The sequence below is a fragment of the Pyricularia pennisetigena genome, chromosome 2, assembly GCF_004337985.1.
Source record: "Pyricularia pennisetigena strain Br36 chromosome 2, whole genome shotgun sequence".
In the NCBI taxonomy this organism is placed as follows: domain Eukaryota; kingdom Fungi; phylum Ascomycota; class Sordariomycetes; order Magnaporthales; family Pyriculariaceae; genus Pyricularia; species Pyricularia pennisetigena.
In genome coordinates, this window is record NC_043741.1 from 2,462,578 (window position 1) to 2,478,546 (window position 15,969).

Consider the following 15,969-nt stretch of genomic DNA (forward strand, 5'->3'; position numbering starts at 1 on the left):
GCGTGGCTCACTAAAGGCCGCAGTACCGCGTGATTTGAATTGAGCTCCGTGATGCGGAGGATGAGGAGTAAAGGAGGGGCGCCTGAGACGTCATATCCTCTAAGCTCAGGCCAGGTGATTGTGCAGGGGTCGAATGGCTTTCGGCTGTGAGATTAGACTGTCACTTCCCTATTGGTCTTAGCCAGATGGTATGGAGAAGCAACGGTCAAGGCTCCACCATTCTGCCACCTGCCGTTTAATTGCGTTGCCCGTCCAACCAGGTTGTCACCAACATCAGCGCCTTCCCCACTCGGGCCAATGAACGTGCGTCCCGCCAGAGCCTTCCACAAAGAAGAGTGGAATCATCAACAAATTGGAGCAAGGGTTGTTTACATACAAGCTGCGGTCGTCCCAGAGCATCTTAACACACCGCAAGCCACGCAATATCAAATACTGCTATTACTTTCGACCTACGCGACCGCCTCTTTTGTTGCGCTGCATTTTGGATTTAACATCTGCTTTAAGCTTGAACCACAGAAATAGGCAACATTATTGATCAGACCGGCCAGAGCACAAACGATTAGGTTCGAAATCAGACAATCGTTAGGATGAGCTCCTTGCGGGAGCCAAGCCGCAGGCTCCCACGAGCATCGACCGTGTCATCGACCGGAGCCTCGACGACTTCGCGAGCAGGCGCGGTCGGCCGGGCAAGCGTACGTCCCGGGGTTCGCGCCCCGACGACGTCGACACGAAATGTTCGCTCCAACCACCACAGCACAGTCGCGTCACGAATCGACAGATCTGGTGCCGCATCGCCGGCTGAATCGGTGTCGTCTATGGCCACGACCATGACCGGTGGCATAAAGCGCAAGGAACGTGACTACGAAACGTCAGAGGTCGGCCTCGGGGAGAAGACAAACATCAATGTTGTCGTGAGATGTCGAGGCAGGAATGATCGGGAAGTGCGCGAGAACAGCGCGGTGGTCGTGTCAACCGAGGGTGTCAAGGGTAATGTCGTTGAACTCTCCATGGGACCCAACGCGCTAAGCAACAAATCGTACAATTTCGATCGCGTTTTTTCATCGGCTGCCGACCAAAGCATGATCTTCGACGATGTGGTCAAGCCCATCCTGGATGAAGTATGTGAAACCTCCTGATTTGCTGTTTTGAAATGCATGGTTTTACTAATCGAGCCTTTACTTAGATGCTGTCTGGTTACAACTGCACAATATTTGCCTACGGCCAGACTGGCACGGGTAAAACCTACACGATGACGGGAGACATGAACGAAACCATGGGCATGCTATCCGACGCCGCCGGCATCATACCCCGGGTATTACAAACACTCTTCAACAAGCTTGAGATTGAAGAATCGGACAACTGCGTCCGCTGCTCTTTCATAGAACTTTACAACGAGGAGCTACGAGACCTGCTATCAGCAGACGACGGGGCAAAACTCAGGATCTACGAGGATAACGCAAAGAAGAGCACCGTGGTGCAAGGGATGGAAGAGCGGCACATTGTTACAGCGGCCGAGGGCATAAAACGTCTTCAAGAGGGAAGTCTCCGTCGGCAAGTCGCTGCTACCAAGTGCAACGACCTCAGTAGTCGAAGCCACACCATCTTCACCATTACCGTTTATGTCAAGAGGCCAGGCGAAAACGGCGACGATTACGTGAGCGCTGGGAAGCTCAACCTGGTCGACCTGGCTGGCAGTGAGAATATCCAGCGATCAGGGGCGGAGAACAAACGAGCGGCCGAAGCCGGCCTCATCAACAAGAGCTTGTTGACGCTAGGACGGGTCATCAACTCCCTCGTCGACCAAGGCACTCACATACCCTACAGAGAGTCGAAGCTCACACGTCTGCTCCAAGACTCGCTTGGCGGTAGGACGAAGACATGCATAATCGCCACCATCTCTCCAGCAAAGAGCAATCTGGAGGAAACGATCTCTACGCTGGACTATGCTTTCCGGGCGAAGGACATCCGGAACAAACCACAGATTAGAACATTGATGAGCAAGAAAACTTTGCTACGGGAGTTTACTGCGGAGATTGAAAAGCTGAGAGGAGAACTGGTTACAACGAGGCAACGAAACGGCGTCTACCTCTCGAACGAGGCCTACGAAGAGATTACGGTACAGAACGAATCCCGCCGGATTTTGACAGAGGAGCAGGCTGCCAAGATTGGCACTATTGAAGCAAATTTGAGGGGCAAGGTCCAGGAACTTTTTGACCTCACATCTTCTTTTATGGGTTTGAAGAAGGAGCATGAGGGTACGCGACTACAGCTCGACGACACCCAAGAGCTGCTCGACCAAACCGAACTTGTGCTGAGCGCGACCCGAAAAAACCTCGCAAATGAAACGTACCTCCGAAAGGCCCATCAAGAGACCGAGGAGAAACTTGCCAACATTGGAAGCGAGCTTATCGACACTCTCGGCGAGACTGTCGAGCATGTCAACGGGCTGCGTGCCAAGAACAAACGCAAATCTGACCTGCAATCACTTAACCGTAGCACCTGGGCCATGTCGCAAGGTCAAGTAGCGGATGTGACGGAACTGGTCGAGGGTCGCATCTCCGAGTTCCAGAAGGATCAGGAAGACCACATCTCTAGCGTATCTGAGCGCATGCAAAGCTTTGTGCAGGCCGAATTGGACAAACTCTCGGATACTCAGAATCTACTGGATCAGAATCTGAGCAAGTTCGAAATGTCAAAAAAGGAGCTTCTCGAACACAAGGAGCAATCAAAGCAGGAGATGGATGCCGTGCTTGAGGAGATCAAGGTGGTCAGGGACCACATCAAGAAGCGAGTTGGCGAGAGCTTGGAAGCAATCGCAAGCGCAGCCGAGCGGATAGCAGCCGACGTTCTGAGCGAGCTTGGTCTCTTCCACAACCATCTTCACACGTCATATAGCACTCTTGGCAAAGACTTCAAAAGCATCTTTGAGGACCTTGTCAAGCATCTCGGGGCCCAGAAGTCGGAGTCGGATAGACTTAGACGCCAGCTGGAAGGAGCAAGCGAGTCTCTGATTCAGTCGAATGCTGCCACGTCCGCCAGGATTCAGGAGATCGTCGCGGAAGAGAGGAGGCAGGCCGCCGAGGAGCGTAAGCAGCTGCTGGCACAAATCACGCAGCTTATCAACAACCAAGGGGAGACGCAGGAGCTCAGGCTGGCTGATAAGGCCGCTCTGATCAACCAAGACCTGTTGAACTCGACAAAGGCCTTTGAAGGCAGTGTGACTCAATACTCGGATGGCATGGGTAGCTGGGCGGAGAAGAATGGTCAGGTTATGGCAGACATCAACAAGTCGCGTGACAATGTCAAGACGAAGATGAAGGATGATTGGGCCGTAAGTTCTCACTCAAACATATATCATGTCGAGCCCCGCGAGGCAGACTACTAACAGCAAGTCACAGGCTGCCAACAAGCACAGCACATCAATCCAAGCGACTACCAAGTCTGTACACGCCGAGACTGTTCTTGTTGTTGAAGAGCAAAAGCGCGATCTGGATGTTCAGATGCAAGACCTTGACAGCTTCGTCACTCGTGCCCGATCCCAGAATTCGCTCCATCACTCCCAGCATGCAGCTTCAGTTCAGCAGCTCTCGCAGACGGTCGAAAACTCGTATGCGGAAATCTCATCACATTCCAAAGACGCAGTGGAGCGCGTCAGGGAGCTTGGTGATGAGGTGGAGGCTGAGATTGACGACCTCCGTGCTGGTCTGGAACCCCTAGACGAAAATGTTTGCCAGCCACTCAGCAACCTGCGCGAATCGATTAGGGGTACCTTGCTTCAGGAGTACCAGCCGACGGGTGAAACGCCCGATAAGACTCATTACAACTATCCAACTGAGCTTCCGCGTACGGCTCCACACGAGATACTCCTAGCCGGGCTCAATGGTGGCGCTTTGGAGACGCCGTCCAAGAGCGCACCGGCGCACACTGTGGTCTTTAGCGACTTTGATGAGACCACAGCGAAGAGAGAGAGGTCGCCGTCAACCTCATCAGCCGTTTCGAGTGGTCTGAGGGAGGTGAACGCGAACGCCAGTGTCACGACGAGCACTATTCAATTCAACCCTTCTGCTAGCACTATGTCACTCGCGCCGCTTTCGGGCATGGACAGCAATAGCAACTCGACGTTGCCCGTCTACCGGCGCAGCACTAGGTCAGTGTCAAATAACAAAGACACGTTGTCAAAGTCAACTATTGGCAGCAAGCCAGCATCTGTCACAACAGGCATCGAAGGTCGCGAGAATGTGCCCCCGGTTGGTGGTTTCGCTACCAGTGGGAGGAGGAAGAGCCCCAGGCTCAGGTGATGATGTTGGTTCATGAGCATGTTGCGACAAAAGTATAAAAAAGAAGCCACCGAGACTGTGGTTTCTCTGCATATTGTTTTTCTCGGTATTTCTGGAGTATATCTCATATTGGTTGGGTTGGGTTTTGGTCTGGGTCTTTGTTTTTGTTTTGACGTCTTACTGAAGTATCTCGATACCCTTCGGTTAGCTTTGCGTTTGTCCTTGGGAGTTTGAGGAATAGTTTCTTGTTAAGAGCTTTTCTCAACATGGTATCCTTTTTCCATCTTCAGTACGTGTTAATGTGTTATAATGAGCTCGAGTTGTTGACGTTTCTTCTCTGCTTACTATTATTGTCATTGATTAGTCCTTCAGTCGAGAAGTCGAATTACACTTCGGCGCGTTCTGGGCCCTATCTGGACTTGAACTCTCCATCCATCTAGAACAGAAATCACAGTATGAAAAATCATGAAGCTAAACAACACGCATAATTCTCACAAAAGCGGCGATTGGTTCAGTCAACTCGTTATATTAAAAGAAGTGAGGACCAGGGCTCAAAGTTACCGCTCAACTTTATTTCTCATTAGGCCCAGCAATCAGCACCTTGATGACCTGCCCCTCGCTAACCTTGGTAAAGGCCTCTTGGGCCTTGTCAAACGGCACCGTCTCGGTGATGAGGGCCTTGAGGTTGACCTTGCCGTTGGCCACCAGGTCGATGGCGAGCCTGTAGTCGCCGGCCGAGTAGCGGAAGGAGCCGCTGGCCGTGACCTCCTTGCAGCAGAAGGCGAGGATGGGGAAGCTGATGTCGGGCTTGCCCATGCCGCCCTGGACGTAGGAGCCTCCGACGCGCACGGCGTGAATGCTGGTCTGGATCGAGGGCTCGGCGCCGGTGGCGTCGATGACAACGTCGGCACCGCCGTTGGCCTCGAGGCCGGCGGCGGCGATCAGGGCCTTTGCGTTTTCCTGCGGCGAGATGCGCTGCGACAGGTACGTGTGCGTGGCGGCGATCTGCTTGGCCACATCGAGCTTGGACTCGACAATGTCGACGCTGACCACGGTGGAGGCGCCAAAGGCCCGGGCGACGGCGGCGCACAGCAGGCCCACCGGCCCAGCGCCCATGACCACGACGCTCTGTCCCGGAGACACCTTGGCCTGGCGGACAATGTGCACGCCGACGGCCAGCGGCTCGATCATGGCGCCCTCCTGCAGGCTGACCGACTCGGGCAGCTTGTAGCAGAAATCGGCGGGCGCGGTCCAGAAGCCGGCCAGGGTGCCGTCGTAGGGCGGGGTGGCGGCGAAACGCATCTCTGGGCAGAGGTTGTAGCGGCCGGCGAGGCAGTCGCGGCAGCGGCGGCAGGGGTAGCCCGGCTCGAGGGCGACGCGGTCGCCGACCTGGAGCGTCTTTACGGCGGAGCCAACCTCGACGACGGTACCGGCCGACTCGTGGCCTAGGACCATGGGGTCCTTGACGACAAAGTCGCCGATGGAGCCATGGTGCCAGTAGTGAACATCGGAGCCGCAGATGCCCGTGTAGTTTACGGCGACAAGGACGTCGTGCTCGGAGGCGAGCTTGGGCATCGGGCGCTCCTCAAAGCAGACATCGTGAGGCTTGTTGAGGACGAAGGAGAGGTTCTGCGGGAGAGATGTAAATGGTTTTTTTTGTTTTTTTTGTTTTGGGAGTGTGTGAGTCTCGGTTGCCCGCCGTGCGTGTTCATGTGTAAGGGGAGATGAAGTCATGTCGTACGGATTTGCCCTCTGTTGCGGACGCCATTGCGCTGCCTTTGTATATGTACGTGCGTTCGGTGCGTTTGCCGGTACCCTTATATAGGTATTCACAATTGGAAGTAATTGAGCGTACTTGTGGGACTTTAGATCAAGTTTGTCTGGAGAGAATGGTTGACTGAAAAGACTGAGGATCGGGTTTGTGATGGTTGTAAACTTGTGGAGGAAACAGCAGAAAAAACAATGCGGTCCCCTCAAGCAATGATATCAACACATCCCCCTTGGCCCGCCGCCGCTTGTCGGAGTACAACCAGAGTACCCGCTCGGGTTCTCCATGATTTGGTCCTTACGTCTTGGATGTTCCATGCTGCCCATAGTCCAGATGTGTAAGGAGCCATGTTGACCCGGTGCTTTCCCCAGCACCGACTGCTACCAGCACAGGAAAGGGGTGCGGGGAATACTTTCCGCCATAGCGTGGACAGGTCTGGCCCCCGCTGTTGTCCCACGTTATTCTGTAGCCCCGCCAATGTACACCGCTGTACGACGCGCTTGTGACTTTTTTTTTCTGTTGGGCGGCTGTACGCGATTTAGCCGGTATTATCCGCACCAATCGTGGTGGGGAGTGCACTTGATAAAGTCGGCGGGTATTGTCAGGACGTTTTCTGAGATAGAATCAATTACCTAGCACTGCCATCGATCATGTCTCCGGTCAGGGATAGAGCCTCACAAAGGAACGCTCTAGATTCTGAGTGGAGTTTTCATCATGAATCATCGGTCTAACAGTAATTTTTTCGCTTTTCAAGTTTCAGAAATGATGCACAAGATGAGCTATCATCAAAGCTACCTACCGTAGATATCATGGTTAATCGAGCGCTGTGGTACCCGCTCATGGGCAACATATTGATTCTCACTCACACCACACCCTATCTGCATTGTGTCTTTGATTTGTAAGATGCTTGCTTGAGCTAGATGTGCATTCGAATGTTGGTCTGGTCTGCAGCTGGCACGACATTGTCTGCAAACATGCACATGTAATACAGACAGCGAAAAGATGATCGAGGCAGCCAATCGAGAGTTCACTGAAGGTGTTCGCTGGTTAAGCAGGCAGTCAGAGGAGTTTGCGTACAGCTTGAAGTCCTGTCTGCATCAATGCCAAACTCACATTTCCTTTGCTTGCAAGTCAGGCTCAATCACATCCTTTAAAAATTCAGAGTGAAATCTGAAGAGACAAACACCCACTCGTGGTTGACCTTGTCAGCAGCTTTTCCTTCTCGCTCGCCCACCATCACAGCGACAAGAGTGTTTTCATGTCCACCCAATCTCAGCATTAATAATTGACTCCTCAAATTGAAACGTTCTGCCGTCAGTCTGGGAATCAAGGTCTCCGAGGCGTGCACAAACATCGTTGTAATGCCAGCCGACAACAGCAACAAGAATTCCAACGACATGGGGAAAGATGACATCCCTAAGGCAGGACATAACATCGATGTTACTATCAATTCTGCGGATGAGACCCTTCAGGATGCCTTCCTTCAGGCTAGCTATAAAGAAGATGATGTAGTCGATGCTATTAACGACCCCGACAGCGAAGGTGGCACAAACTCTGCCGAGATTGGACCCGAGACGCCTCAACAAACCCCAAGCGGCCCTGGCAAAACTGCCATCGCTGTTGGCGCAGCTGGTATCACCATGCTTTTTGCCCCGGCTTTAGTTGCCCTCCCGGCCCTGAGTCTCGTTGGCTTCGGTGCATCGGGACCTATAGCAGGTTAGTGATATCACGACAGATGGTCTCATAGAAATATATACTCTTAGGAATACGCGCAAAAATATATAGATAGTTATACAGCATCGGCTAACGATGGTCACATTCGTGCTGCTTTTCTAGGAGGTATCGCAGCCGCCGTGCAAAGCGGAATTGGCAGCGTCGTTGCGCCTTCGCTCTTCGCAACTCTCCAGAGCGCAGCTATGGGAGGTTACGGCGCTGCGGCCGTGTTCGGAACGGTCCAGGCTGCCGGCGGAGTCATTACTGCGGCAACGGCAGCTCAGGTTGCGCGCAACAACCAGCGGGCCTAGATTCGACGGGAATACCCGGGACATCGGACCTTATGTGGCATGCTTCTTGATCGACACCACTTTGTCTTGTATCCTTATTTTGACGCATTTCTTCTGATTCTGGATCTTCAGCAGAGTAATAAGTCACGAGAGCCAGGACAGCACTCGCTGATCTGACCAGCATGTCAGTCCGCAGAGATGATCCAGAAATCATAAAAAGAAAAGATTTGTATTCAAACCTATTCAAAGACACTTTTACCCAATATTTATCCCAGCTTGATTACCATTTTCTGAACCAAACAATCTTGAAATCCTCGGTTCGGTCACTGTAGGAGCCGCTTCAGTTGTTGGGCAAAGCTCTGACATCCTGGAGCCGTGTTAGCAGAAAAGGGACACTTTTAACCACTAAGAGAAACTATTCGCAGCCGTACTGTGTGAAAGGCTTCCAAAACCTTGCCACGTACCATCCATGGTGTTACTATAAGGATGAGTAGAAATGGATAGGATACACAAAGCAAAACACTTCTACCAGGTATGAGGTATCTCCAGCGCTAGATCTAGAGTTAACTTAGCGCCAGCCCCTTTGGTTATGAACTACGCTAAGCCGGATGGATGTTCAAAGACAGGAGACCTATGGTATGATTACATTGAGGAAACTGAGGCTTCGCATTTTTCGGAGACGTACGCAATGTTCACAAAAGCCAAAGCAGCTATTAAATCATACCCAAATACCTTGTCGTGATGACTGTGTCGTCCTTCGCACCCCTAACACCAATCCTCACAATCTCACCGGGAACAATGTCGACCAAATTGTCCTCAAACACGACCTCGTCATCCTCACACTCGACAGCTACGCCCTTCACCGGATACTCGGCGCTAACCTCAACGAACTTGCCGCCTTCTACCAGCTCCGCTATGAGCTTCTCTGGCTTGGTGAAGTGCAGGTACTTGAGCGGCTCGGGCCAGTTGACGTACCGTGCCAGCTGCCGCCCGTCCTCGGGGTCGATGAGGTACGTCGCGCAGACCGTCCTACCCTCGTCACCAGCTTTCCTCACGGGCACCTCGCGTGAAAGGATCTCGGTGCTTTGGTTCGCGGGTAGAGCGAAGTCCTTCTCGACCGTCTCGCTGAAAGTCTCCTCACCCGTCTCGACGTCCCATGCTTTCAGCACGACGTCAACAGTCAGATCCTCGAGCCGGAGATTGCTCCCCCAAGCCTCGATAAGGACCTTGGTCTTGATATTGACTCGCGTGTACTTGTCAGCGGCCTTTTTGTGCTCCCTCCTCGTCATGCCGACACTCAATGGCGCCATCTCCCGCTTGACCGTGTAGTAGGCGTGTTTGGGCCGGAGGTAGAAGTCTACGATGCTCCAGCTTGTAACGGGCCAACAGTCGTTGATCTGCCACACCAGCGCGCCGGCGCAGTACTCACGCCCGGGTCCCTTCCACTGCCTTTTCCATAGCCGATAAGCGCTGGCCAGACATTCGGCCTGCATCAGCTGCGTGCTGTAGACAAACTGCTCGAGCGGGTCGGGCGCATAACGCATGTTCTCTACCAGGTACAGTGCGATCCGCCGCTCGTGGCCGTCTGCCTTGTTGTGAAAGTCGACGGTACTGCTCTGTGGGTAGCGGTCCGGATCGTTCTTGCCGAGTGGCAAGTATGCATCGATGGTTTTGACGCTCGGGAAAGCCTCCATGCCAAACTCGGACACAAATCGGCCAACCAGCTTGTCAAAGTTTTGGTACTTCTCCTGCGTGCCGTGCCACACGTTCCACTGGTGGATGTCGCCGACGGTGGGGTCGTGGGTGTTGACGCCGTCGCCCCAGGGGCTGCCTGGGTGGTAGTAGACGTCCGGGCACAGCTCCGCGCAAACGTCGGGCAGGATCTTCTCGTATATATAACGAGCAGGGAAGTCGGTTTTCAGCCAGTTGTCCGGGTTTTTGTCTGCGTAGTCATAGGTCAAGCCCTCTGACTCTTGGTATTGGTAGTCCTCGTTATTGCCAGCCCAGATTACGATAGACGGGTGATGACGGAGCAGCTTGACATTCTCTGTAGCTTCACGCTTAATCGATTCGCGCATTTCAGGCCAGGCAGGGTAGTTGCCACATCCAAACATGAAATCCTGCCAGACCAGGACTCCCAGCTCATCGCAGGCGTCGTAAAACGCTTGTTCCTCGTAGATACCGCCGCCCCATACCCGGATCATGAACTGGTTACCGTCAGCGACAAGCTTGACCCAGTCGTGGTATTTTTGTGCTGTGATGCGAGGGAGGAAGTTGTCGGCGGGAATCCAGTCAGAGCCACCGCAGAAGACGGGGATGTTGTTGATGCGGAAGAAAAAGCTCTTGCCTGGCTGGTCTTTAAGCGTTTGTTGGACCAGCTCTGCTCGCCTTAGGCCAATCTTTTTGGAGACGGTGTCAAAGTCTTGCTCCCCAGAAATTAGTGTTGCCTTGACAGTGTACAGCGGCTGCTTTCCATATCTGACAGGGTACCACAAAGATGGCTTCTGGACATGGAAGGTGGCTGAGGTGTTTCCGGAGTCAGAAACGGGCACTGTCTCCGTGGCGACTACATTTTCGTCAAGGGAGATTTCAAGTTTGACTCTATCAGCCTTGCCCTCTACCACGGCGTGAGCCACCACTTTGGCCGATTCCAAGCTCTCTGGGATATCTGTTTCAACGTATAGATCTGCAATTCTGCCATTGTAGATCTCAAAGGTGATGGGACGCCACGGGCCGCAGACCATCAAAGCTGGGCCCCAGTCCCAGCCCTGCAGCAGAAGAAGTCCAAAGTCAGCAAATATTTTTTTTTTTTTTTTCTCCAGAACATCAAGATTCGAGGCAAGATCTGCAACGTAGCAAATAGACGGCTCCACTTACCCAGTGGTACTGCGACTTCCTGACAGCCAACCTCGATACGTCACCGTTCCAGCAACCCCATTTGTGATCGGGGTACTTCTCAACCAACTGCCAGCCCCTCAGGTAGGCACTGTCAAAGTGAATGACCAGCTCGTTCTCGCCCTCCCTGATTTCATTGGTCACGTCGACTCGTTCGGGAATAAACATGTTGTCCGTGACGAGGATCTGGCTGCCGTTGAGCAGCACCGTGGCAAAGGTGTCGAGGCCATCAAAGGCGATGACAGCCCTGACTCCGTCATCGCCTGAGGGTGACACCTTGGGCGCCGAGAAGGTTGTCCTATATGTCCATTTCGCCTCGCCGATCCACTGCACGTCGAGCTCGTTCTTGCCGATGAAGGGGTCCGGGATGAGCTTGTGGTGCAGCAGGTCGAGGTGAACGTTGGTGGGGAATTGGGCGACCGGGAGAAACTCGGCTCCGTCCTTGTCGGCCTGCTTAAACTCCCAGTTCTTGTTGATTGGTGTTATGGTTCGGATCGGCGACATTTTGACTTTTGAGTTGCTATTTGCTTGGACTGTCTATTGGTCTTTCTAGGCAGAGTAACGCGGGACGAGGTGGGGTTGGCGAACCAAACTCCCTGCCTGGTTCGGCTTGGCTTTTTTTTTTTTTTTTGCGGCAAGAGCCGTATCTTGAAACAGCTTTGTTTGTGTGGGATGAAATCCAATGCAAACAGATTGAGCGCAGATGGAATATGAAAACGACAGCGAAACATTTCTCTCCCATTAAAAACGCCCACGCAACAGAGGAAGCTGGGATCCGTGTTATTTAAGCTTCCACCCCAAGCCATAGGCGCTCCATTGCAGTGCGGCTCCCCGCACGAATATTGTTGGAGAACTTGACGTTGCCATTGGAGAAGGTTCCGAGGACATGGATGTGCACGGGAGGAGGTTCCCCGAAGACGGGGCAGGAGTGGAGAACAAATCGTCTCCTGACGCCGTTAAAGTCGTCAAACCCGTGCAATGCGCATTCCGAATGCTGTCAAAGGGGCTCCTAAGCCAGCCGTCATCTCGGCAGGGACCAGTCCGTTTTTCCTGATTGGGAAACCCCGATCCCTTATCCTTGACCAGAGTCAATGGGGAGATGCGTTCCGCTAGAATATCTAGACGGTTTTTTGTCCTTAATCCCCAATTCAAAATCGTAAATGCACAAGGGTATTCGATGTGGTGATAGTAAACATGTTGAATTGTTTCCGCATGTAAGCTTCAAAAAAATTACAGCAGCATAAATTGTTAGTATGCGGGCCCATCGGCCGGTATTGAGGTACAGGCTGAGTGAAAAAGTAGTGAGGCTGCAATAGACCCAGTCCCATTGGTAATGCAGGGTAGGTGATTCTATTCGGCAGTTAATATTAGGACTCGATCAACAGAGGTACACATGTTAAAGCCCCATCTAGGGTCGATGTAGGATTATTAGTGGTAAATATAAGTAAGTCAAATAAACACCGCTCTGGTTCCTGTCAAATCGGAACCAATATCAAGGTATCATCATAATCACCCTCCAAGCCTAGAAAGAAACCCATACCCATCCGAGCCATTAAGTCCCTCCCTCTCATCAACAACAGTTTGCCCCTCTCCTTCCCCTATTGAGCGTAAAGACCTCCTCCCATTCTCTCAACGCCATGACGTTCTTCCTCCCCCGACCCCGCCGCCTCCTCGTGCCCCCTCCATCATCCCCCGTCATGCTGCTCTTTATGCTCGCAACATCGCTCCCCGGTCCCCAAGACACACCCGCGTCACCGTACTGGATCCCGCTCATAGGATCGTCTGGGTCGATCTCGCCGAGCTCGATCTTTGTCAGGATCTGCTTCGCCAGCCGTGCGAATATGTCGTCCACCCCATCCCCGCTCAGCGCCGACACCTCTACGGCCACGGGGATCCTTGCAGCGCTCGCCCACCGGCTCGCCTCGGCCGCGCCGACCTCCCTCCCATCCGGCGCTGTCGACGCTCTCATCTGCGTGCCGAGGCCGGCGCCGCCACCACCACCCCACGCCGAGCTACTGCTCGCTACGCTCGTGCCCGCGGGGAAGCTGCTCGAGAGCTGACTGGCCCCGCTCGACTGCGGCGGCTCGTCCGCATCATCGCCAAACGCCATCAGGTCATCCTGCGCCAGGTCGACCTTGTTGCCAGCCAGCAGCAGCGTCAGGTTCGGACTCGCCAGGGCGCGCGCATCGTTGAGGAATGCGGGGAGCGCGTCAAACGATGCGTGCGACGTCACGTCGTACACCAGCACCGCCCCGGCGGCGCCACGATAGTAAGACCGCGAGACGGATCGGAAGCGCTCCGTGCCGGCCGTATCCCACAGCTGCAGCTTTATCCGCTTGCGGCGCGCACCTGTGCCGACCTTGATGATCTTGGAGGCGAATTCGACGCCGATTGTCTGCGAGGAGAGGACGCGCCATTCGTTCTTGACGAAGCGGTGGAGGAGGCAGGATCTGATTTGTTGCGGTTGGCGTTCTGTCAGTGACTTGCCATTCAATTTCGCTGCATATCGGTAGATTCCCCGTCTCACGGGGGCCGATGGTTCTTGGAACTAGAAAGTGTGAACAAGGGCTTCCCGCAGTTGCCCAGAGTTTGCCGCGCCACGAGGTCTACGCTTCCTACCCCATGCAGCCCCGCCATCCCAGAGCAATCCCAAGAAGAGCAATCAACTCACTTTCCAGTCCCGCTGGGTCCTAGGAGGATGATCTTGGCCAAATAGTCATACATGCTCCCCAACTCCTGTTCACTCCGCGTTTGTCAGCCCCGTGCACAGTCTCCCCTTGGCTCTGCATCCGTCCCGAGTTCACCCTGGCGAGGGGGGAAAAGTTTTTATCGAACCTGATCGCGAACCGTCGCCGTGCTCTCTTCACTCGCCGCAGAGTTAGATCTCTTCGGCCTAGCCATGGCGGGCGGCCTTCTGTGCCTTGGCAATTGCCCGCCCTCCTAGTTTGCTTATCTGTTCGGCTGGAAAACTTGCCCGGTTCAGTCGGGGAAAACGGAAGTCGGCGGGTACGTATACGTATGGGTCTTTTGACGTCGTTGAACTGTCGGGTTCTAGCTTGTAGTCGCAAATATAGAATACCCTGCGTTCTGTGGTACTCTATAAGGTTAACGGGGTTAGAAAGTAATGTGTATAGGTGAACAGTCCGACCCAAGGGACTTTTTGTCGTCATTCAAAAAATGGCCCAACATGGAATGGAGCCTTAGGGCGGTATCATCACGAGCAACAACCGGGGTCTCGGAGTTGGCTGGAAACGGTAAAGTGGGGGCCTAAGCAAAGCACTAGCTTGGCTGAGTTGGGGCAGTCGCGTGATGATCAAGGCGCTATGAGGTACTGAAAGCCTGCTTAGACTTTTGCAGAATCAACATCTCCACTAGCAACAAATGCTCTAGACTAGTCTACCTGCTTAATTGAATGTGACCTGGAGCGATCGATGTGAGGGGTACCTGCATCTGGCTCTACACTCTAAATATAAATTCTATTTAGTCACGCATAGAGCTGCATCGAGTGCGAGGAATATATTCGGACTCGCCGCTTCGGCAAGGTACCTTGTATATGATTCCTGTCCTGACTTACCTAAGGTTGAAGAGTTTAGTGTATGCAGCACGTCCGATGCCGAGGCACCCTCCCCAGCCAGTCTTTTTCCCCAGACGCAACTCGGCTCGAATTTACCCCCACATGCAAACGCCCCGTCTCGGAATAGACAAGCAAGACCAGTACAAGTAAGCTCGAGCTAAGGTACCTTGGTAACCCATGGTAATGTATGCTTTGATCAAGATCAAACGTCCCGGATTCCCATAAACCATCCTAACCTCATTACGCATCCAACTTGAGTCTTTGCGTTACTTCTACTTCTTTACCCGTAGACTTTTTTATTTTTATTTTTATTTTTATTTTTTGTTCTCTCACAAGATGAAAATTTCCGGTCGTACATTTGTCATTTCAGGCGGGTAAGCAACTTAATTCATGAATAGAATTCCCTGAAGAGTATCACATGTCAAACCCAAATACATGCAAAGAAGCCCCCCTGTTCCCTCCCATTGAGCAACAACCACGATGACGAAAAGGCATTTGGCTAACTGGAACAACTCATCCCAACCAGCGCGTCCGGGCTCGGCCGAGCTTGCGCCGTAGACCTCGTCGCCCACGGCGCAAACGTTGCCGTGCTTGACATCAACCCGGAGCTCGGCGACACCCTGGTCAAGGAGCTCGGTGCCGACAAGGCCCGCTTCTTCACCGTGGACGTCACCGACTCCGGGTCGATAGCAAAGGCCGTCGAGGGCTCCGCGTCATGGGTTAGAGAGACCGGGAAGCCTTTTGGTGGCGTCATCCCCGCCGCCGGCGTGGGCTTCCCAGGACTGGTAAAACTCTCCTTGAGGTGGAGTTCGTTTCTTTCATTATTTTGATACAGCGAGCTGACGGCTAGGAAAATAAATATAAAAAAAAAAACAAAAAAACTCCAGATCCTGGACTCCAGGAAAAGCCCACTTTCATTAGAATCGTTTGACCTTGTTGTGGCCATCAACCTTCGTGGCACCATCGACCTCGTCAGGCAATGCCTACCTCATATCGCAGCCGCCGCCCCCGATGGTCCTGACAACGAGCACGGAGTCGTCATCATGATCTCCTCATCGGCAGCCTTTGACGGTCAGATGGGCCAGACGGCCTATGCAGCCTCCAAGGGAGCCTTGGCGTCGGCCGCCCTGCCCATGGCTCGCGACTTGTCTAGGCACGGTATCAGGGTTGCTGTCATTGCCCCGGGCATGTTTGAGACGGCCATGACGGCTGCAATGTCAGAGAAGGTCCGTAGCGGGTTGGAGAAGACGCTCGAGTTTCCCAAACGGGGCGGCAAACCGGACGAGTTTGCAGGCCTAGTCAGGCATATCATTGAGAACTCAATGCTAAATGGCGTTGTGGTGAGGCTAGATGGCGCAGCCCGCATGTCCAGCAGACTGTGAGTGTCTGCATATTACTGGAATTGCTGTAAGGGTTTATTGTTATGTAGAAATCACAACTTCTTCTGGCTTT

The 15,969-nt window shown here is 53.3% G+C and overlaps 5 protein-coding genes across 5 annotated transcripts; 2 read left to right on the forward strand and 3 right to left on the reverse strand.

Moving 5' to 3' along the window:
• Positions 1 to 587: 587 nt before the first annotated feature.
• On the forward strand, positions 588 to 4,298 carry PpBr36_00671 (uncharacterized protein; the record flags this gene model as incomplete). The annotated part of the gene is made up of 3 exons (XM_029887862.1): positions 588 to 1,118; positions 1,184 to 3,331; positions 3,399 to 4,298. 3 exons carry the CDS (start codon positions 588 to 590, stop codon positions 4,296 to 4,298), a joined length of 3,579 nt encoding a protein of 1,192 aa, XP_029751420.1.
• A 549-nt stretch (positions 4,299 to 4,847) lies between these two features.
• PpBr36_00672 (uncharacterized protein) lies at positions 4,848 to 6,045 on the reverse strand (the record flags this gene model as incomplete). Its single annotated transcript, XM_029887863.1, has 2 exons — positions 4,848 to 5,906; positions 6,019 to 6,045. The coding sequence occupies 2 exons, from the start codon at positions 6,043 to 6,045 to the stop codon at positions 4,848 to 4,850; spliced, it is 1,086 nt and encodes a 361-aa protein (XP_029751423.1).
• A 2,716-nt stretch (positions 6,046 to 8,761) lies between these two features.
• On the reverse strand, positions 8,762 to 11,447 carry PpBr36_00673 (uncharacterized protein; the record flags this gene model as incomplete). Its single annotated transcript, XM_029887864.1, has 2 exons — positions 8,762 to 10,816; positions 10,926 to 11,447. 2 exons carry the CDS (start codon positions 11,445 to 11,447, stop codon positions 8,762 to 8,764), a joined length of 2,577 nt encoding a protein of 858 aa, XP_029751422.1.
• Positions 11,448 to 12,513: 1,066 nt separating this feature from the next.
• Positions 12,514 to 13,844, reverse strand: PpBr36_00674 (uncharacterized protein; the record flags this gene model as incomplete). The annotated part of the gene is made up of 3 exons (XM_029887865.1): positions 12,514 to 13,393; positions 13,615 to 13,679; positions 13,779 to 13,844. The coding sequence occupies 3 exons, from the start codon at positions 13,842 to 13,844 to the stop codon at positions 12,514 to 12,516; spliced, it is 1,011 nt and encodes a 336-aa protein (XP_029751417.1).
• A 1,009-nt stretch (positions 13,845 to 14,853) lies between these two features.
• On the forward strand, positions 14,854 to 15,899 carry PpBr36_00675 (uncharacterized protein; the record flags this gene model as incomplete). The annotated part of the gene is made up of 3 exons (XM_029887866.1): positions 14,854 to 14,891; positions 15,044 to 15,302; positions 15,405 to 15,899. The coding sequence occupies 3 exons, from the start codon at positions 14,854 to 14,856 to the stop codon at positions 15,897 to 15,899; spliced, it is 792 nt and encodes a 263-aa protein (XP_029751416.1).
• Between the last annotated feature and the right edge of the window lie 70 nt (positions 15,900 to 15,969).